At 41.7% G+C, this 22,628-nt stretch overlaps 1 protein-coding gene across 1 annotated transcript; it reads right to left on the bottom strand.

Annotated features, from left to right (window-relative positions):
* Positions 1–2,942: 2,942 nt before the first annotated feature.
* On the bottom strand, positions 2,943–22,003 carry CREG2 (cellular repressor of E1A stimulated genes 2). Its single transcript, XM_064408072.1, has 4 exons — positions 21,379–22,003; positions 19,171–19,340; positions 7,516–7,629; positions 2,943–5,757 (listed from the first exon to the last, which is right to left on the bottom strand). Exons 1-4 carry the CDS (start codon positions 21,838–21,840, stop codon positions 5,610–5,612), a joined length of 894 nt encoding a protein of 297 aa, XP_064264142.1. The 5' UTR covers positions 21,841–22,003; the 3' UTR covers positions 2,943–5,609.
* Positions 22,004–22,628: the final 625 nt, after the last annotated feature.

Genomic DNA, 22,628 nt, shown 5'->3' with positions numbered 1-22,628 from the left:
AGCCAGCAAAGAGCACAGCGGTGCACAGACATGCAGGGGAAAGGGAACGGAGCTGCGCGCGGTCAGATACACGCGGTGCCTGTGCTGTTGTGCTGAGGAGAGCTCATTCCAGAGCAATGAAAAACCGTGACAGTGTCTGTGCCGTGTCTGGGGGAAAAGTATAAAACTACAATTAAGGTATTACGGTACCCAATAGACATGATCATTCTACGGACTTGTTTTCCATTAAATAGAAGTATTTGACATGCACCTCTTCTTGAATAAACACAGAGTCTTCCCTGTTTTTTTTCATGGAACATATCTGTATCTTTTCCCAGCTTTTAAAATGAATCACTTGTTTCCACCAGCCACCAGCCTTTTTTGAATGGTTGTTTTCCTTCAGAAGACAACAAGAGTTGTGTGTTCCTGTACTGTTACCTATGTTGTCGAACAACATTGCAAACTTTGTTGATGTCCTTCCTGATCATGATTATATGTTACGAGTGCTGACACAGGCCTAATAGAGCCTGCAATAGTTTGTGCAGAAGATATCATTGGAAAAAGCCATGAGCTTGATGAACTGCCCTATTCTGTGTCAGCATCAAGGCCAATATGTTCCCATTTCTGTTCCAGAGGCAGTGTTTCAACAAACAAACAAACAAATACCTCCGAACTCAAAATATTCCTTGAAGCTACTCTCTAGCATTCTCCCAAAACAAGACTTGTCAGTGTTAAGATACTCTCCAAAGGCACTGAGCATAGTGACAAGAAGATTGAAGTAGCAAAATCAAGAGGACAGACAAGACTGAGCAGACAAAGTAATGTGGAAGGGGCTGTGGAGAACTTTGAAGCTGAGGGAAGAACATAGAAAAATTAGAGTTAATGAAAAAAAGAGAAAAGAGGAGAAAGAAACAGGAGCAACTAGCAAAATGTTAGATGGGAGAGGGCATGTGGAGGTGGTGGCAGAGAGAAGACAGGTAACAGATGAACTTTATTGAAGGATGACAAGCAACACAATTTGGAAAAAGCGCAAATTCAGTATTTAGCAAAAAGAAGATTAAAAATGAAAGTACTTCAGTGATTCCAAAAATGTTCAAATTGGGGTTTGGTGGTTTTTTTTGTTGTTGTTTGTTTTTTGTTTTGTTTTGGGTTTTTGTTTGTTTGTTTGTTTGTTCATTTTTTGGGGTTTTTGGGGTTTTTTTGTTTGTTTGTTTGGTTGGTTTTGTTTGGTTTTTTGTAAATAAATTAAAGACACTTGGTGTAGCCAGAATAGACATTACTCCAGAAATGGGATAAATGTAAAAACAGTAAGTAAAAAGGAAGAAACCAGCTGCAGGAAGTGCTCTTTTTAAAATACAGATTACTGGAAATAAGAAGCTGGTGTTGACTGAGATTTGTGCAGGTTAGGGAACTATGGTGACAGTTCTTCCTGTAAATGCAGTCCAACCAGTGGCAAGAGAAAGATCTGAAGTGTAAATAGGAAACACAGGCTGTTATTTGATCCTAACATAAGCTGTTTATTCTATTCTATTCTATTCTATTCTATTCTATTCTATTCTATTCTATTCTATTCTATTCTATTCTCATCTTTATTGGATATGAAGTGGGAATTTTAGTATGAGAGCTTGAATTTTGTTGAAAGGAGATGGTGTGGGAAAACAAGATGAGAAGGTAAATTGTTAGACTTGGTTTAAGAAAACACATCAGAGGAAAGTGGAGAGAAGAGAACAAATTTTAACAAGAACTTGTAAGAGCAGGGCTGGCAAGGGAAGAAATAGCACTGAGAAAACTTCCAAAACACTATTAATGCACACCCAAGAGATGAGTGCTCAGTTCCTACGTGCAGAAGAGTGAACTTTAAGAGCGACATTTAACTGCTACAGTGAAAGCAAAGTACACAATAAATGAGAAGATGAAGGAACGATAAAAGGTGTTTGGCTAGACTTTTCTCCCCAGAGAAAAGGCAAATTGGAGTCTCAATTCCCACAAATATTTTGAGAGAAATTAATTTGGTCCAGGAAAACTCAGGGAGAAAAAACCAAAACAGATGTTCAGATCAGACAGAAATTGTAATGATTGTTAGCACAATGTGGGTTACTCTGGCAAATGCTATACTGAAGAATATCCTTATACAGTTTCTCTTTTGAAATTTGTTTTATTTACATTTCTTCTTCATGGCCATTTTGTTAATGACTTTCAATATTTTTAGAAATCAAAGTACATTGCAAATTGCAATACACATCCAGAAATGAGACAGGTTGCATTTCAACCACTGAAGTGATGAAAATTTCATCAGAAACATTCTTTGGTTAAACAAGAACAGCAGTTCAAAATAGGTGTGCCTAAATCCTGTACCTGCATTTCTTTTGTCCAAATTAGCAAGAAGTGAGAACCCAACTTCTCAACTTCATTTTTCTTTTTTCAAGTATACAGAAATGACTAAATACATCTTCTAAATATCCCAATACCACAGGTAAAATTTTAACCATGTTGCACAAACTTTTTTTGGGAAGCTACAGAAATAAGGCAAATACAGAATACATGGAAATTACACATCAGCTAGTTGAAATGCTTAATAAATACATAAGAGCTCATCAAGACTAATGAAAATGCTTGTTTAATCCAATAATTAAAGCTCAATAAATAAATGGGATTTTTGATATTGACTTGAACTGAAGCAAGATCAGACTTTACAGTCTTAAGGAAGTATGGTTTTATTGTAGTATTTCAGATAAAACTCTGGGTTAAAAGCTTTAATAAACATCACTTACCATGTGATGACCAATACTACTTGCAACATTTGTCTGTTTGAAGAAAAATTAGAAGTAGCCTATAAATAATAATATAAAGCCCAAATAAGCAAACTACTGTCACCTCCTTTTCTTTTTTTTTTTTTTTTTTTTTGGGCTGGAAAATTCCACTCAAAATCTGTAGGTCATATTTTTGATGAATTTCTACAGACCTTCGAGGACTCACATGGTAGTTATTCCTTGGGTGAAGGAAGCATGAAATGAGAACAGGTGATGTAAGACAGCATTTCTTCATGAGGCCCCTTTTGTCTCTTTACAATGTCCCCAGCATTTCATTTTTTAAGGTTGTGTGAAGAGCCTCACAGCAGGTCCATACAGGAAATCATCTTGATGAATGTGTCATTTTACAATACAGAAGCGACTCCAATTAATCTGTGTGTGCAGGGAGGCAGCCTATAACAAGTAGTGTGTTGTAAATTCAAAGCCTTTCTTAGTACACGCTGACTTCTTAAGCCATTAAAGCTCTTCTGAACCTTCTTGACACAACCCCTTACTGCTTCAAGGCTTGTTAATAAGGCAACGGATAGGACATAGGACCATGTCACTGTTGCCAGGGGATGTGAATGAAATTGGGAGTATAGTGACAGTAGCACTTCTAAAATTCTTCCTCTCTTCTTCACCTCGTTTAAACATTGAGATTGTACTCTAGATTTGCTTAATCTGTGTGTATTTAGGAGTGGGGGGCAGAATGGGGGTTTCATGTTTCTCTGGGAACCGTAGTGAACTGGGATAAGGAAATATGTAATTATGCTTTCACAGAATTTCACACCTGTGAAATTCTCTTAGAAGGACTGGTATTATTCCTGTTGAACTCAGTTTTAAAATTCCATTAATCCTAATGGACAAAGTCATCAAATCCATAGCGGACAAAGATCCTCATGGCAAAATTATAGGAATCGAGGAGGATTTCACTTGATGGTATTCTATAAGTCTGTATAAAATGGGCCATCTTGCTTCAGTATTACACAATGCAAGATTCAGGGGCAAACTCAAATGTGAAAATGCAGCTCATCTGCCAAGAAAAAAAAAAAAAAGGAAATAGATTCAGGCAGGACACTTCCTGCTTTTGTGTAATTACCTCTGCAAAAGATCTGCACAGCTAACAAAGTCTCTGGCAATGAGACAAGAATAAAAAAAGCTTAGTGAGTGTCTAAACAAAGTTTCCCCCCTCACTTGCCTTGGCTTCTTACAGAATTTCAGGAATAGTAGTGATGCCTGGGGGCTGGGACTCACCCTAGGGCTAAGTTGGGCACCCTGGGGCCCCCTGTAGTTAAACCAGCATGGTGCCCAGCTGTTCTGGGAATGACTCTCTCTCTCCCCCCTTGCCTGAGCCAAAATAAGCTCAGCTACACTTAATTGGCTTCCAGCTGATCACAGCTCATGCAGCTGCCTCTGAGCTCTGCCCAGGGATTAACCTGTACAAGTTCAGGGCACTCACTGAGGCACTCAGGCTCCTCCCCAGCCCAGATGTGGTGCAGGCTGATGACCAGAGCTCAAGAGCACTCGCAGGGATGCTGGAAGACCTTCCCCACAGGCACATAAAACCCATCTCAATGTGTCTCCTTCTTAATGTAACAGGGAGAGCAGACATATAATTTTCAAACTGTGTGGTGACTTGGCTGGTTAGCCATGGGAGTTTTCTTTCTGTGATACCCTTAAGAACTGCAGAATAACTTTACCAGGAGTACATCTAGAGAAAGAGCTGACAGTGATTATAATACCTTTGAACTCTTTTGGTGTTACCACATGAGAAGCCTATACATAATGTGTTTGCAATGAAGTTTGCACTTTCCACCATAAAAAACAGTTTTTCATGGCCTGAAATACCTACCATCTTTAGGCTTCTTTAAAAAATAAATGCATGAAAAAGCGCTTTAAATCTTGGTGAAGAAACAGAGTTAAAGAACAGGCTCCACCCCTCAGTGAGTTAGTGAGGGCTTACAAAAATCAGTTGCACAAGCCAGTTAAAAATAAAGCAGTGGCTGGAGCAGGGAGGCAAAAAAAATTATTGGGACTACAGGCTGTTAAAAATACTTTTCCTGTCTCAACAGGAGCAGGCTAGCTGAGAACATTTACTCAAATTCTTCTTAGGAGAATGTTTATACTTGTATTGAGATAATCCTTGTGGGGCTGATTTGATTTTGGCCTTTAATGTGTTTAACCAGCTTTGTGTCAGAGACAAATTATATGGAGCTGTGTTGTTTGAACTGATTGCATTTTTTCTTCTAATGAGAGAAGTTTTAGTCAATTTCCAAATGAAACATCAAATTATCTAATTAGGGAAAAGCACACATAGAACAGAGAAGTTAGCAAATGAGGACAGCTTTAGCAAATAATTTGTTTTTAAACTTAAACACCTAAATTTGCAGCTATTAAGTTTCTCTTAAAGTATTTACAAATCAAGGGAGACCAAGCAGCAGTAATACCTCCACAATGCATAGAGGGTTCTGAGTAGGCAATTTGCATTTTCTGCAATTCAGAACATTATATTTAGCACATAGTGTAGTTTCCCTGTGGGTGCACAGCAATAGAAGTCAAAACAAACAGATACAAAGCGTTTTAAAAACAGCATTTCGGATGACGCATTGCCTGCTTGAAATGACAAGTCTGTACATTGCAGGGTAGGGCTAATATCCACCTCTCCTTTATAATTTGAAAGTCTGTGTTGATTTATTTTCACTCCACTCCATGTGAGACAGGGCTATTTTGAAGCCTTTTGGGAGAAGAGAAAAATATCACTGTAAAGAAACCATCTACCATGAAATTTTAAAAGTGTTTGGAAAGGAAACCCAGGAGATTTTTATCTCAAAGCCCATTCAGTCATCCTTTATTTGGAACCGCTTTTAAATACTCTTCTACTGCAATGGGAGAAACTTCTCCATACCAGCTTTGAAGCCAGATGTATTCAATGTTCATTTTCATGAAGAACCACTCATAGCTACGAGGCCACTTTCTTACCACTGGGTGCCTGGAAGGACAAAGAAAAGCAAAAAAAAATCAGATGTGCCAAAGCATATGCATAGTCAGCTTTTTTCTTCAGCCTGGTGTGTTCAGCCAGAGTGAAACCTGAGATATGAGAACACCACCATTCATCTTTTTGTCCCTTCCTTGGTGTAAGGTTTGTCATCTTCCTCACCTCAATCTGGGGAGAACTGCAATCACCAGCAGGCAGCCAGCAATCACCACCTTCCCCCACTGCAGAACCCTATCTCTAAAGGTGTTGTTTGGTCTCTGAGTAAGTGAAAAATAGTTAGAGAAGACTCTTTTAATGTATGTCAGGGTTGTGATTGTATCTGTTTAAAGAAAACAGTGTCCTGAAAATAATACATCTTTGGTAGCACTTGTGGTACAGAGGGAGGGCTAATAAAACTGGGTAGCAGGTAGAGCATTGTCTCTGCAAGCTGTCACCTCTGACAGCCTTCTCATCCTGTATTTTTGTCTCATTTCTCTGGTCTCCCTTACAGCTAGGTCAGACAGATTCTCCCTGACAAGGTGCAGATGTCTGCTCCCCAAGCCCCAGCGAGCGTAGCTGTGGGAAGCTCAGCAGCGATGCACAGAGGGGTACCACAGTTCAAGTCACTGTTCACAGGAACTTGGGTGGGAAGTGGTGCAAGTCTGGGGAGCAATGTTGGCTCACTGCCCTCTGCTCCTGCAGAGGACCCTGCAGCAGAGGTGCTTGGTTTGCCAACTTCCTGGTTTCCCTCTCAATGGGAAAACTGTGTTTCCCACCATTTTCTGAGTTATCCCTTTGAGCACTTATGATTCTGGGGTTGATAAGTGGCATCAGATGCTGCTGGCACTGGATGTGCCCCAGCAGCCCTCACTTTATCTTTTTGACTCTTGCACCCTGACAGCAGAGCATCTTCTGCTGAGGTGCTGGTGGACTCTGGATCACATGGAAATCTAATTCCTGTGAAGTTTGTAAAGAAGGCTTGTGTGTCAATATGGCTCCATCTGTTCATGGTCCCATTTTTGCTGTTGGTGGTACACCCTGACAGAGTCCCAGCCTGTAGGTCAGAAGGAATACCATCTCTGGGCCATTTCGGATCCAAGCTCATCCCAGTTTCCCAGCAGTCTTTGACTGACCAGGCAAGGTGCACCTGGAGGACAATCCCTGGCAGCCCATGTGGGAGGTGTGTGCCCCAGCTAAGGTTTAGGCTCTTCACACCTGTAATTCTGGAAACCCACTGAAGGGCATGGGGGCACACCCTGTGTGTGTGCTACACATCTGGGCTGTGCCTGCATCTGTTCAAAGGAGACTGCTCAGTCAGTACTATGGCTTTGAAGCAGCTGGGACATGAGGAGATGTAATTAAATTTATAAGCTCCACCCTGAAAATGTTTGTAAACCCAAAGGCAGCAGACCTCAGCTCTGTCTCTGGGTCCACTACCTGTCATAAGGTGGGGTAGAATCATTAAAGATAACAAATACACCATGGAATTATGGAATCTCTCCTTGAAACCAGGTGACATATCTTCATAATCCCCAGATTATAAACCATGTGCTTTACCAGAGTCCAACACTAACTAACTGCATTTCCATAATCCATTTCCTCAGGAGTTAAAAGGTCTGTCATTCCAAGCCACACAGAAACCAGCACGCTTCATGGCCCCAAAGCAAAGGTCAGGCTTGTTATTTCTCAGATTTTCTGTACCAAACGACCACATTTGTGTATTTGTCTCAAACCCGTGGGTTGCACTCTACTACATGCCTGTTAGATACAGACCTGGAAAACATTGCTTGCTTGGCAAATTCTACTTCCTCTGGAGGCACCGTGACCATCTGTCCCATGAGAGTCAGCCTGGTGCACCTTGGATCCTCTGGATCAATTACGTTTTTTCTGTGAGAGAAAATTGCTCATGAGTAATAGCTTGCATGCTTTTTTAAAGTTTTTTGGAGAAGTGTGGACTCCTGCTCACATATAAAAAGCTTTGTCAAGCCATGTGGGTCCTCTCTACTCCCAGCTATACTGTTTGGTAGAGGAGGAAGTCTGGAAGGAACACTTGATTGACATGTAGCTCTGCTGTAAATAGTTGCTTAATTTTAATTTAGGATCACAAAAATTGAATTAGCATATATTGGATTGTAAAAAAATGTGAAAACAGCAGTATTCCCAGACAGATGTACAGGCCTGTATTCAGGATTCTGAGAAGAAGTAATGAGATGGTTAGTCTGTGTCTATGCCTACAGAAATGAGTATGAATATGTCTGTATGTAAAACATAAGGTCTTTTCATTGTGCTTGTCCTAGAAAATCAATCCTTGTTCATTTTTTACCCATTTTTCAACTGGTTTACACCAAATAGAAAAGTTCTCCAATTGCCTTCAGCCCAAGACAGGGAAGGTACTTGTTACTTTTTGGGTCTTTGTATATAGTAATAATAAATAACTCCTGTGGGTAACTGCAGGGCAGTTGCTGACTCTTGACTATACAATACAAGGACATAAATCAGAAGTAAATCTACCAATTACAAAAAACCAAAAGTTTATGAAATGACTGCAAAAGCTTTGATCCTGGCAAATACTGAGTAGCCCAAAGTCCCGTCGCCAGCAGTTCGAGACTGCTTAGTGTCTCAGGGAACCATGTTCCCATGTCAGCCCAAGAAACTACATTAGAAAATGAAAGCTGTATTTCTTCTTCACTGTGTTTTTCACAGTAAATTACATCTCATCCATGTACAATTTTACTTAACGAAATCGGCTTGAGCCCTTTAGCCTTAACTGTGTGCAATCTGCAATGGCTTCATTTTTGGTTATATTTCTCAATGTGGGTCTAGTGTGTACAGGAAACATATGGGCATCCTCCTGCAGCTAATTTAACACCTGCAGATTCTCCACAGATGGTTATGAGAGACTGTGTAGCTCACTAGATAAAATAGCTGCTTTTCTAAAGAGGGTCATGAACAGAGATATGTAAGGAAGTACAGGAGGCTGATTGATACTTGACTATGTCCGGTAAACATAGTCACTGTCTGCAGTCTGACCTCCAAAGTGCCATTTGCAGTCACATCATCTCAGGGACACTATTTCAGTGTCCTGCTCAGTCTGGAGCAGCAGTTGAAGGGGATGTTCAGTTTAACAACTTTTGGACAAATTCCACTTGTATTTGTTTCCCTCTCCCATGCTTACTGATGGGAGGAACGGTCAAGGCAAAGCTCAGGCTCTGACTTTCTGTCCACATCAACTTAAAATTTTCTCTAGTAGCATCTTTTAAGTTATGAAAGTAGTGTTCTGAGTACCCAAAAATCTGCATTCCCTGCCCAGGCACATGGATTTATTTCTATTAGTGTGTATGCAGAGTACAAACTTGTACTTGATCTACATGATCACCTTGGTACACCACAGATCCTCAGCACTGACTCCTACTGCCTGCTGAAGATGTCATGTCTGGGTTCCTGTGGCCTGAAAGTGCTCTGTCCCTAAGGAACAGCCCCATGCCCCAGGGACACCCATAGCTCCTGGGATTCCCTAAGGAACACAGCTCCATGACACAGAGACACCTGTAGCTCCTGGGATTTCTTTTGCATAGGCTTTGGGTGTTGTGTGGCTGCCCAGTGAGATGCTCACCCACCAAAACACAAATAAATAAAGGCAAATACAGTGAACACAGCTGAAGAGAAAGGAGCCAATCCCACCTGCAGAGGGTGTCAGCTGAGGGTCTGTGTGTCCAGCAGCCAGGGCAGTGATCATTCACACTCTTGCACCTGTTGGCCCTGGATGGTGAAGTGTTCAAGTCCATTTGAAGCAATCTCCTGATCAATTGTTATCTTTTATAACAATAAAATCTTAAAACTGTACCCAAAGCCCTCTGCATATGTTTATATATTCAGTACATATTTAACATTTATACTGATGAAGAAAAGAGACTTCTTGCATGCAGAAATTCAGCTCAGAAAATTGCTTTAAAACAACTGTGCATCTGAATATATGATACAATTTCCTCCACAGCCAAACAGAATCATAAAACAACTGAAGAGCCAGGGAAAGCAGGAATAATTCCAAGTGTCTTTCTTGCACACAGCTCCTAAGTAATATGTGGTTAATTACTTTAAGAGAGGATTTTGAAAGAGATTGTTATTAAAAGATGTCTGTGTTTCACAGAGCAGATCGAGGTGATAGATTTTGAATGTGATCAGGAGCAGTGAGAAGTTTTGTTCTGACCTTCTCAGATTACAATTATTTAGTGTTTTTGTTCAAGTCCATGTTTATTCTGAAAGAATAGTATTTGATTTTGAGTAGGCTATAGAGCTGATGTAGCTGTGGTCAAGGAGTGAACCCTGCCTGTCTTTGCTGAGAAAGTTTTGCCTAATAGGACTAGTGTCTGATGTGACTCTTCCACAACTGACATGAAAAGCTGCTCTCCACATTTTTGGCTGACAACAAAGCCCACACACTGTGCATCCATAGCTTGAATAGGTTTTTTCGTGTTTTAGCTTTTTTGCCCTGGCTTCTTCTGTTTACAGTTTTCTCTACATTCTCATGAAGCAGGGTGCTACACTGATTGATACACATAATACTGTTTTCCCAGTAAAAATTATTCAAACTGAATTTTGCATATTGGAATAATATTCTGGAGGGTCAGTTTTTCTGGGAAATGACTCAAACAAATTATTTGTTGAGATTATGTTAGGTGAAGTTTTGGAAGAGCTGAACAGGGCAGTGATACATTAGAGTTCAGCACACTGTTACTACTTTCTTGGTTTTGCTTTCAGGCCTGCCTCTTATCAGAGGGGTTTTTTCAGATTAGGAACTTTGTATTCTAATCTGACATTAGCATTAGTATTTTTTTTTTCAAAGGAACCCTTCATATTCTGAAGTGGATCTGCTTCTGCATTTCTTTTTTTGGCATAGTATTTCCCTAATGATGTTTGATTACTTTGATACTTCTTAAACCACCAAAACCCACTAAATTTACAACTACCATTCCTAAATGTTGTGAATGGGTCTTCAGTTTTCAGTGTTGTTGCCAGTGCAACTAATACAAATGCAGGATTTGCTTCCTTGGAGCAAGGTCATATAGTCAGGGATTTATGTAATATTTTTACTAAAGATAATAAAGAGATATTTACTAAAACATTTCTCACTTGCATCTGCAGAGGTCTAGTCGTGCATTCACTAGACATTTCTTGCCTCTGTATAAATACGTATTCAGCTCTCAGTCCCTGAGTTCCTCTCATCTTTGCTGGCACAAGAACAAGTACATGCAGAGGAGAGGCTTTATGTAACATTTGTGTGCTGCTGACTGGGTGTGAGGGGGAGGCAGAGTCAGGGGTAGACATAATGCTCTGTTGAGGAAACCAAAAGCGGTGCCTCAGGTGGTTTGTCTTTACCAGAATCAAGCCCTCTGTCTCCATGGAGAGGACTTCATGAATGCCATAGTAAAATATGAACGGAGGGGAAGAGAAAGCAGGTAACTGTGAAAGAAAACCAAGCAATAGGGAACACATTCATTTTTTTCATGCTTATTTCAAATGCATATGCTTTGTTGCAGAAAATTAGGAAGGCCAGATTAAAATGGAAGAAGATTCAGCTTATGCATTTTATAAGAAAACAGTGTATTAAGAGATATCATCTTAATTATTCATCTGGTCTGTGAAGACAGAAGAATTGATTGTTCCTGTTCCTCTGCTTACAGTGAGCAAAGTAGGTATGCAGAGTTTGACCCAGCCTAGGCAGTTTTCTTCCAAGTGTGTGAGATGATATCACCTAGAAAGGTGCCAGCTTTACTGAGCTTAAGGAGAGGCCTGCATCCAAGTAAAAATTATTTCCCAACAGAAATGCAATGTTGCACAGCACACTGCTAATGACCATGTCCCACTTATTTTACTATGTAACACTTCCGCAATTTCTGGGTCCTGGTTCAAGAGTGCTTCAGAGTAAAGAGTGCCACCTACTCATTAAATTGTTTACTACACTAGCCATCTCTTGGAGTTTAATTAGAAGGTCTTTATACAGCAACTATGCAAGTCCAGTGTTATGAACCTATGCTTCAAGCTGCTGTGGTTATATTGGCACACAAGACGATGATGTTGGGACTTGGTTAGGATTCCCTTTCACAGCTGAGATCTGTGCTCTGACTGATGATGGTCTGTCTCCTGGTTTCTGACCAAAGTATTCCTGAGTATTATCTTCGTTCTCAGCCTCTGCAATCCATTAGTGAGGTGACACTGATCTGCCACAGATCAACAGGCAAAGCAAATTAAGAGTTTGGAAGGCACTTGGGAAGGAAAGCCAGGTACTCCCAAGAAGGAACCAGTAGGAGAAAGGCAGGAGGGTTCAGTACTGTTCCAGTCTGGGTCTGTACAGAGGAATCCCTCTCTTCTTCCCCAGACTCCTTTTCCCACAAAGGAGCTGACATCCTTCTCCTCCACTCCCTGAGGAAACAAGACCTTCCACCCTCCCTGGGAGAATACACATATGTCCCCTGAACACATTTCTCCCTGCCGTGTGAGAAATCACTGCTCTTATCCCTCTACTTCTTCAGAGCTGAAGAGAAAAGAAGTTAGGAAAGAGCTTTCTCCTATTGCAGAAAAGAAGAGACAGAGAGCCAACCAGAAAGCCCCAGAGAACAATTTCCTTACATTTGTTTTCTACTTTAAAGCACACAGCTCATGAGTGGCATAAGGGCAATGACTGCTTCCACGCAATCTAAGCTCTCCTATAATGGTAGCAGTCGTGAAAACCCATGTAATTAGGAGATGGGGATTGGCTGCTGACACAGCTCATCCCTGTCACCTCCCATGGCTGCAAGGTAGGTGACTGTCACACCCTGCACAGGGCTCCTCTTCACATAGCCTCCTGGACACAAGGTGAAAAGGCAGAGTTATTTTTTACTATATAAAATGCATCATAGGATTTTTCTCCCCCAGAATCTACAGAAAGGAAGGGAGGGAATGCTCAGTCCTTAGAGAATTACTGTAAAGTGCATGTAATTTTGATTCATAAATGTGATTAATTTGGAAAAGTAAGTTACTCTTCTCATTCATTTCCTTTGTTCACCACTAACTACCAGAGTCTCTGAAGCAGAAGGAATGTATTGGTGCTGCTAATCTGCATGGCATGAACGTCAAACAAAATCTCCACTGAAAGCAATTTCATAATCTGAAAAGCTGTTGCTGGCCTTCAACCGGATATGGCTAGGCAGATCTGCCCTGCTCTGATTTTGACAAGAATTTCTTTATCAGCCCTGTTTGGGAGCCAGCAAAGTTAGTCAGAACATCTTTGCTTTTGGAATAGGTCTTCTGTTCTGAATCTGAAGTCAGGTCAGGGAGCTAAAGTGTACTGGTGTAGTGACTATTCTATTAATCTAAGTGAGCCTGTGGTCATAATATATGTGTTTTAATATGCTAATGTGGTTAATATGTTAATGTTAATAATAGTTAATGTATTTTAAATAATTTCATTCTTTCTAGAAGATAATCCTTTGTAAACTGTTTTAATTACAATGTGTTACGTGAAGCCAGTCTGTTTGCCTCTCTCCATTGACAATAACAATGCATTCTTCAGCTGAACTCTGTGTTTCAGACAGGAAGCTTTTATATAGTTTAACCATAGACAATTCATGGAGAAAAAAAAAGAATCACAGCATCAACTATTTTTGTAAACAGAGTTAGAGAAACACTGTTTCACTAGAAAAGGGATTTTAGGAAGCTGGTTATTTAAGAATACAGGAAAAATAGTAATTTAGAGCTGTATTGTGTGCATTGGGTCATGATGATAGTAGGTTTCATGTTTGACTTTCTAATTTGGTACCTTCATTTTAAATTTTTTTTAAACACAGATTTTTTTAACTACAAAGTTTTCAGGAACAACTACTGACATAATTATTTGCATATGACTAAAAAGGGCCAATATAAATACTAGAACTAGAAATATGTCTGTGCCACAGAATCAGGAGGTGGATCTCAAAAATTGATGGATGTCTGAATTCAGCCTTTGTCTTCTGCATGAGTAATTTGTCATTGTGTGAAGGTACAGTACCAGATTTCTTTGTTATATTAATCCTCATATTAACAACAGTGATTCTACAAACCCAGCAGTAGTTATATGTTGAGGCCATATGACATCTCAAAGGTTGTGCCTTCCACCCATGGCAGCCTTATTGTCCCTCAGGATTGCCCAGGGAATGAAGTTGGATGTTTGTGCATGCTGCCAATCCACCACACAGCAGGAACCCAGACCCACAAAATTCCTCTTCTCTTCCCATGGCTTGGTGGCTCAGCACTTCCTGCCAACATTTTCCAGGCAGCATTTAGGAAACCTACAGAGTCAGCTTGTGTCCACTGAAGACATCTGCCTGATCATGCCAATCTGCTACCTCAAGCACCAGATGAGTGTGGTGAGTAAAATGGCTCTGATGGAGATCATAATCAAGAGGGGAATCTGAATTCATGAAAATCACTCATGGTCTGCAGTGTGGATTTGAAACACCATCCTCAACTAATAGCAGGAAAAAACCAAAGGTGGACTGACTCCAAAGCTCGCTGCTTTCCCCTTGTATGAAAGCCAGTTCATGGCAGCCACGTAACTGCTCCTTCTCTAAGAAAGCTGCAGTGTGTCCCTCTGAATGTGCTGAACCTGGTGTCAAGGAGGTGACACACATTTAAAATTAATTGCCTGTTTTCCAGGCTGCAGCTGTAATGAGGCAGACTCAGGAGCTTACTTGGAAAGAGGAATCCTCTGAGCAGCCTGTGTGTTGTGAAATGTGTTTAGAACAATAGCTGCTCTATTCTTTAATGTTGGGCTTGGTCTTGCTCCCTCTGAAAGCTGCAGGAATGGAACTCAATCTTTTCAGCTTGTCAGTGGCACAGACATACCAGCTTAGTCTATTTATAGCCCTGAACCATTTAATTTTTCTTGCCTCTATTATCCATTTATCAGCCTTCAGATAAAATGCTGTGTAGTTACTAACAAATGCTGCCTCTATCCTGGCCATCAGAGCCTTCTCAGAGAGGGCAGCCCATCTCCCTCTGGGAAATGGTGATCTCTAGGTCAGAGATGAGGAATCCAAACTGTAACTGCAATACTAAAATGTCTTGCAATTAGTGCCTAGTCAGATGTGTCTCGGCTTTCTTTCTTTCAATATTAAATGTTATTTTTCTTATTAGTCTAGGGTTTTCAAATTTTCTCTCCAGCTGATTCAATATTGAGGCTGGAACACCATAAAGGCCAGTCTGTATTCCTCACATCCTTGAAAGGGAAAATATTCATTGTCAAGGTTTGGAACTTGAGTCTGTTCTGAAACAAAACAAATGAAATTTGCTACTAAATAAATTTAATATCAAATTGGTGTACACAAGTCACTTGAAACTCATTAGGTACACGAAGACATTGAAATGTCAGCTATGTTTTCTTTCTAAAGGCCAGAGATTTCTTTTGCATGCAATAGGTCAGAAACATTTTTCAGGAGAGTGCCAAATACTCCCAGGAGCATTGGCTACAGGCACCAACCAGCTTTCACATTTATTTTGATTCTTGCAACTCAGAGTAGATTAATAATGGAATTCTAATGAAGTTCCACATGAAAACAAGCTACAAATGCATTGCCGGCATACAAGGGCATGAACTTTCTCACACAGAATATTACTCATTTAGCTATTTTACATAATTATTTTGAAACCAAAACAATTAACGATGCACTTGAAGAGAATGTCTGACAAGAATGACACTTTCCTTTGCAAAGAAAACCTCACATATACCATTTTAATGCCAGCAGGACCTGAGGTCTCACTGAGGGAAAGGTCTTGCCTCCCATGTAGTGCTAGTAAAGAAGAATTCTGCTATACCAAACTTGAGCCATCACATAGAGCTCTGCACTGAGGATGCTGTGTGCTGCTTGCATGGCACAGCCTGTCTATCTCAGCTGGTCAAGGGCACACTGAAGCTGGGGACAGGCCACCCCAAGCACTGGCAGTAGGGCTGGACACCTTGTTTTCTTCAGTGTCGCACTGCCCACTGAGGCCCTTTGAGTGGGGTAGCAGTGCAGTGGTGTGCTGGGCTGCAGTTTCAGATGGTGCTGCTTTTAAATGCAAAAATCGCTCATGGTTTCCTAGTTTAAAACATAGATTAATTTCTGACCCTACTTATAGGGGAAGGAAAGAGAAAAAAGGTGAAGTCCAGTGCCTATACCCTTCCTTGCTGAGAGACAGTCCCAAAGCTTGCTCACATTTTCATACCATCAAAACCTAAAATTGTAGCTCAAGTAAAGACACAGCTTTTCATTGTCTGTATTGCTTGTCCTTTGCACTAATGCAAACCAATATCTGTTCCAGATGAGAACTTCAGAAATAATGAAAAAGAAACTGAACTAAAAACAAAATAAATAATGCATGGAACACTGATCAAACTCTGAACCTGTGTACTCCATTCAGTAGTAAGCTCAATATTTGGAGTATGGTTACCTGCTAAAATGAGAATATTCTATTTTCCACCACCTTCTCTTTTCCTTTCCCCTCTCCTTTGCTTTTCTCTGGCTCTTGAGGAGCTGATTCAAGTTACTAAGACAGGAGAAAGCTCACCCAGAAAAAAAAACAAAACACAAGAGGTTTCCGCTGGGTTACTAAGCAAAAATAGGCCCACCATATGGTCAGCTGGAGGGTGGGGGTGGGATTCCAAGGCCAGGAGCAGTACTGGCCACAGGATGAAAAGAAGAAGGATCAGCAGAAAAACTTATTCTTGCTGTCAGGATAATTTTCTTCACATTTATGTTTCAGCTCAGGCTGAGGCAAAGCCCAGAAGTGATGGGGGGCAGGGTAGCACATGACTGGTGGTGGGGAGGGAGAGTAGGGATGTGGCAAATGGTAATTAGTTTGGACTAAGCTGTTTTGGAAATCCAGGTTTAGCTTCTTGGCCCAGAGAACTCTTCTCACCAGAGAGCACAGTCTCAGGCTGCAGAGGGGACTGGAGAGTCAGGTGACAGAATCCAGGTTTACCTCGCTGCAGCAGTAAATATCTGGTGTACTGATTAAAAGAGTAGGGATTTGAAAATTAATAGTGATGTAATAAAAAGACATTGAGTAAATATCCTCAAAGGTTTGTGGTGTATATGGATTTCATATTTCTGTAAATCATGCAGCATTTCTCTTTTGTTGTGAATTGGCACTTCCCAAACAGCTAAATAGGGCAGTGATGTTGCTAGGCCGTAAGAGGCAAAGACTTTCAAGAGCAGCTGTTTAAAGTTAGAGATCAAAGGCCACACTTAAGTGCCTAAGTGGGTGTGTGGTTTTCAGAAGTGCTCAACATTAAGACATCATCAATGGAAGCTGCTCTGAGTCTTGGGCCTCTGAAAATAGGACACTGAGTAGTAGGACATAGGACTTAAAATACATTTTTAAGCACTTAGTCTGGATAGTAAGTTTACTATTAGACTGAATGAAAAAGCTCAGAAAGCAGGAATAAATGCCATTAAGCCTGCAATGAAAGAACAGATATATTTATTTTCTAAATTATTAATACAAAATATTTAATGGAAATATTTAAGTAATAAGCAGAACATTCCAGTGTTAACTTCAGCACTTCACTGACCTCCTCAAGCATTCAAGACAGAATTACCTTAACAAATGTTGGTGATAGAAGTTTCCTATTAGGTGTTTGACATTGTAAGGGGAAGCCGTGATTTCCATTCCTTGTGAATAGGATGTCAGCCTGAAATTACCTGTACTGCTTCAGACTAAGAAACATTTCATTTTTCTACCATATAGCTCTCTAGAAAACAATATATTCTGAAGACAAATACAGATAAGTGTAACAGTAATGTTTTATGTTTGCCATTCCCTGCTTTTCCCAGGGGTCTTCTCAGCTAGCAGGCTTGAGAGGTGGGATGATACTCAAGGCAATCAGCTGTGGAAATCTAGTCTTAAGATGAAACCTCTCCTTCTCCAAAGAGGACCTTAAGTTGGAATAAAAACTGTTAATACCATTTCTTTCTGAAGGAGTCTGTTCTTACCCGTTCTCTCTCTCTCTCTCTCTCTCCTTCGAACGCCAGCTAAGACCTGCTTTGGTAACAGAGTTCTGTCTGACACAATTTCGGTGTCATGCACCTCGTCACGTAAAGAGGCCCTTGTAAATAACACTTCACATAAGGCTGACCCAGCCAAGTTTGCCACATGATTGACTGTAAACAAACATATGGTAGAGATATGTCTTTTTCAAGGAGACAAGAATGGAGGGTGAAATTGAATCATCTTTGAGGTTACACACATGCATTTTACACATGTGAAGCTTTGGGGATCTGAAGTTATTCATTATATGCAAAGAATGGAGTGGAGCTGTTGGAGCAAGTCCAGAGGAGGCCATGAAGATGATCATAGGGTTGGAGCACCTCTCCAGCAAAGGCAGGCTGAGCAGTTGGGGTTGTTCAGCCTGGAGAAGGCTCCAGGGAGACCTCATAAAGAGACTTCCAGTACCTAAAGGGAGCCTGCAAGGAAGCTGGGGAGGGGCTTCTCGCAAGGGCATGTAGGGATAATGGATTTGAACTAAAAGAGAGCAGGTTTAGATTAGATGCTAGGAAGAAATTCTTTGTTGTGAGGGTGACCTGGGAAGTGCTCAAGGCCAGGCTGGATGCAGCTTTGAGCAACCTGGTATAGTGGAAAGTGTCCCTGTCCGTGGCAGAGGGTTGGACTTAGAATCACAGAATGGTTTGTGTTGGAAGAAACCTGAAGGGCCATCCAAGATTCTATGACATGATTAAAAAGAAGTCAACTCACTGCTGTCTCTGGAGAGAAGCACCGGGGATTGGATGTAGATTGGTAAACCTCAGACATGGATTTTTTTCTATTTGGAGGGTCATTTACTGACTGTTTGTGATATACAAGCTGTAAAAAAAATTGCAAAGATATCACATTCCATCATATTCTCTGAAGAGGTGGAAATCAGATGGAGTGTCATAGGCCTGAGCATATAACTTGTTAACTGAGAGCCTGAGACCCTCTTACAGAACCCAGACAGCTCGAGCCCTGCCAAGATATTTAGCAAGGCCTCCAGAGTTTTCAACAGAGCAAAGATGTGAATTGGATAGCCTTTAAAACTCTATGGATTTTATTGGCTAGATAACTATAGACTATTATAGGATCTTGAACACCTAGATTTTATGTAGGCACGTCCAATAAGAGATTAAAATTTAGGTATGTTAATGTTCAAGCTGAAAGCCACTCAAGCTGTTGATGCTACAATATACTTCAGTGACACCTCTGCTTTTCTCTACTATGCTTTACCAGGGGAATTTACTGGAAAACAAACAAACAAAAAAAATCAATATAGGAAGGAGCATGTAGCTGATCATGAGAGTCAAAAATAAATGCAGGACATTGAAGGTGGGGACCCAGCATTCTGCTCTGAGGTCTCTGCTCACACTGAAGGTGGTAAGAGGCAGATAAAATTGTTACCTGCAGAAATTTCCATCTGCCTCTGGAAGGGTCAGAGAAGCCATGGGATTCTTCAGAAGATCTGTCACAGTGTTATCCTTTGGTGTCACGTAAAAGAAAGGGATTCCAGTGCTGTTATTGACGGGACCATCGCTGAGAAGTAAACAGTTCCCATAGGGCATACCTTGGATCTGCAAAATCCAAATAAGCAACTGGTTACATCTTTACACATAGACCTTTTCAAGGTGGGGGATTCCCTCAAGGGCTCTGGCAGAGAGGACAGCCAGCCCCATTGCTCCCACTTTCTGTTACCATCATGAGAGAGCATTTCTTGTAAATTAGATCTATCATTTTCCTGTGAAAACAGATCTCTCTTCTATTTCTTCTCTCTAGTCCTGTCCATGACCCTATCAGGAACATTTTCTCTTACACTAAGCTTAAAGGAACTACCAAATTAAAAACGTTTAAGTGCATGAATATCTTTTTTTGCTGCCATTGATGCCAGGAAATGTTTACTCTAAACCCTTGCTCGTACCTTTCCGTAAACCCAAAAAAATATAGAGCCTAATTTAGCCTTGATTCAGCCTGCTTTTTGCTCTAATAGTGCCTCCTCTTTTGGTTTTGACTTACAATGTGATAGCATTGGTTTGCAAAAACAAGAAAGCATTTGAGTTAGAATTGTGTTTGAAGTCAAACTGGACATGAGCTCAGCTTCCTGGGCAGGAACATCAAGTGCCTGATGTGGGGGGAACCAAGACAGCCAAAGTAAAATCTCCTCTCATGGCAGAGAAGGGACACTAAGGAGCCAAGTTTTCAAAAAGATTTTCTCCCATACACTGCCCTGTGTACACACAGTGGTTATAACGCATGCAAAAATGTCCTTGCCCAGTAGTGACACTCATTAATGTGCTTCAGAATGACATATACTCCTACTATGCTTTTCATCCCACTATAAATAGCAATGACAGATATTCACTTAATTGCTCTTTTTTTCCTTGTCTTCAGATATTTTTTCCTCATGGTCTATTAAATGTTAATCAGTAAAATTATCTGTCAATACATTAAATCTTTTACAACAAACTCAAATTAAATATGAATAGTTAATAAGAAAACCCTGGATGATGTTGTTGCCTGAGTAGCCTGCTTTCTGATTTCTAATGTTTATATGCCTTTAAAGTTTTAATGCTTATAGTGCTTATAAATGGCCTTTGTTGGCTTTCCTTATAAGTAATGCTTTAATGATATTACATAATTTAGAAAATACAAATCCTTGTTTATTATTGAGTTACAATTAAAAAAAAACCCTCTCAATATTGCAGGGCATGTTCCCATTGCCTAAAATACTCAGTATGTCATGCAAGGTTAATGTTACTCTGGATTCTCAAAAATAATTGTGATCACAGGCAGCATAGTTCAGCATTCAAAGCAGCAAACACCACCCCCCCGAATTTCAAATTTTATTATGAATCATATTTTTCTATATTACTTCTATGTTCTGTCTAAAGGCAGATAACTGCAGACTATATTATGGGTGTAATTCCACCAAGGGTTTCTGGTGAGAGCATAAACCAAAAGAGTTACAATTATATGGTTTAATAGGATTTCCAAAAGCTGATGTAGAATTACAGGCCTCTTCTGTCTACAGACAAATTCATTTAGTAATATCTTTTTGTCAGTCTGTTGCTTTGTATTTCACAATAACATTAACTCCCGCTAACTCAGCCAAGCTTGCAGAAGACTTACGTGCTTCTAAATTTAATTCAAAATCATAAGCTAATTAATCTGTGAATACTTTCAACAGAAAGTTAAGAATGGTTGGGTTGGTTGGTTTTTTTTTTTTATTTCTCTTTTTCCCCCCTTTTGTCTGAGTGGTACTGGATGCTGTGTCTCATCCGAACGTTTCACTTTAAAATTTTAAAGCTGGAAAAAAGAATGACCCCCAAGAGCAGACCAGCGATTTTGTTTATTGTTCCTGACAGAGAAATCGCTTTTTAAGCTGGTACACCTGGACGGACGGGCAGATTTTGCGGTAGCCCAGCAGGCTCTCCTCCTTCTCCTCATCCTCCTGAAACAGCCCCTTTCCAAACCCTGCGATGCAGCTCTGCCTTCCGGCCTTGAGATGTTGCTGTTTCTGGTGTCTGCGGTGCGGTTTTTAGCGCGCATCCTCCCTCCCTGCGCTCCGGGCAGCTCGCGCTGCTCCCGCTCCCGCTCCCGCCGCGGGCTCCGTACCTTTCCTCGGGCGGCCCGCGTCGCCACGAAGCCCCAGGCGCTGCGCTGGGCGAGGCCGCGGGCGGTGCCGGCGCGTCCCGGGGCCGCGCCGCCCTCCCGCCGGTAGGAGAACATCCCGGAGGGGGCGGCCCCCGGGCCCGGCCGCCGCGGCCCCGGCCCCGCGTCCCCGCCGAACGCCGAGGCCGGGTAGCTCTGCTTCCAGAGGCCGCCCGCCTCCTCCAGCAGCGCGGGCAGCGCCTCCTCGGTGGAGGAGCTGTGCAGCTCGTCCGCCGCCGCCCCCGCCTCGGGCAGCGGCCACGACACGGAGCTGACCACCACGTAGCCCCCGGCGGCTCCGCACAGCAGCGCGGGCAGCAGCCAGCACGGCCACGGCCGCGGCCGCGGCGACATCTTCTGCGGCAGCGCCCGCGCCGCTCCCGCCGCGCCCTCCCGCCGCCGCCGCCGCCCGCAGCGCCTCCGCATCGGGACAGCTCCGCATGCCCGGCCTGCCCTGCCCGGCCCCGCCGCGCCGGGTGACCCTGCCTCTGCGGGGCACTGGGACGCTGCTGGAGCCCCCGGATCAGGTATCGCCCGTTTTAAGTTCTTACACGCCCCACAAAACCAAGAAGATGGAGCTGTCCGGGCACAGGCGGTGCGACCTCTCAGTTTGTTACAAAAGAGACGATCCACGAGGGAGAGTGTCCATGTGAACGCTCCCGCTGCAGGGAAAGCTTCGTTTGGGCGCTGGGGTCAAGCCACAGCAAGACCCCCGGTCCGAGGTGGCAGGCAGCATTAGTTTGGTGCTTGCAAGGATGTGGTTTTGATATGCAAATTCACGGAGCTGCTATTAAACGTTTTCCATGCGAGGTTTTAATTAGGCAAAGATTTGCATGTATATGAGTTTATATCAATAGCCCAATTTAATAAAGGCACATGTGCATACAGTTCCTTTCTTGGCAGTAGACCTCTTCAATATGGCAATGCAAAGCTGTAATTCTTTAAAACACATGCTTGTAAACTTCCATGGCATTCATGCAAATTATTTAAGGAACACAGGTTCAGTAGAAGACAGGGAAGAATGAATCTCTTAGAAGCCTTTGCCTGTCAGAAAGTTCTCAGGTACATCTAAAAGATGTTCTCAGGTACATCTTACTTTTTCATATCTGTGAAGAACAGATTCCAAGATCAGTCTAGTGACACAACTTCTGCTTAATTGTGCCATGACAACAGGTATATCTAATCTAGAATCTAAACTCTTATAAATAAAAGTG

This window comes from Passer domesticus, chromosome 2, assembly GCF_036417665.1.
Source record: "Passer domesticus isolate bPasDom1 chromosome 2, bPasDom1.hap1, whole genome shotgun sequence".
NCBI lineage: Eukaryota > Metazoa > Chordata > Aves > Passeriformes > Passeridae > Passer > Passer domesticus.
Note: the sequence above shows the minus strand (reverse complement) of the source record. Positions and strands in the feature narration are given on the sequence as shown.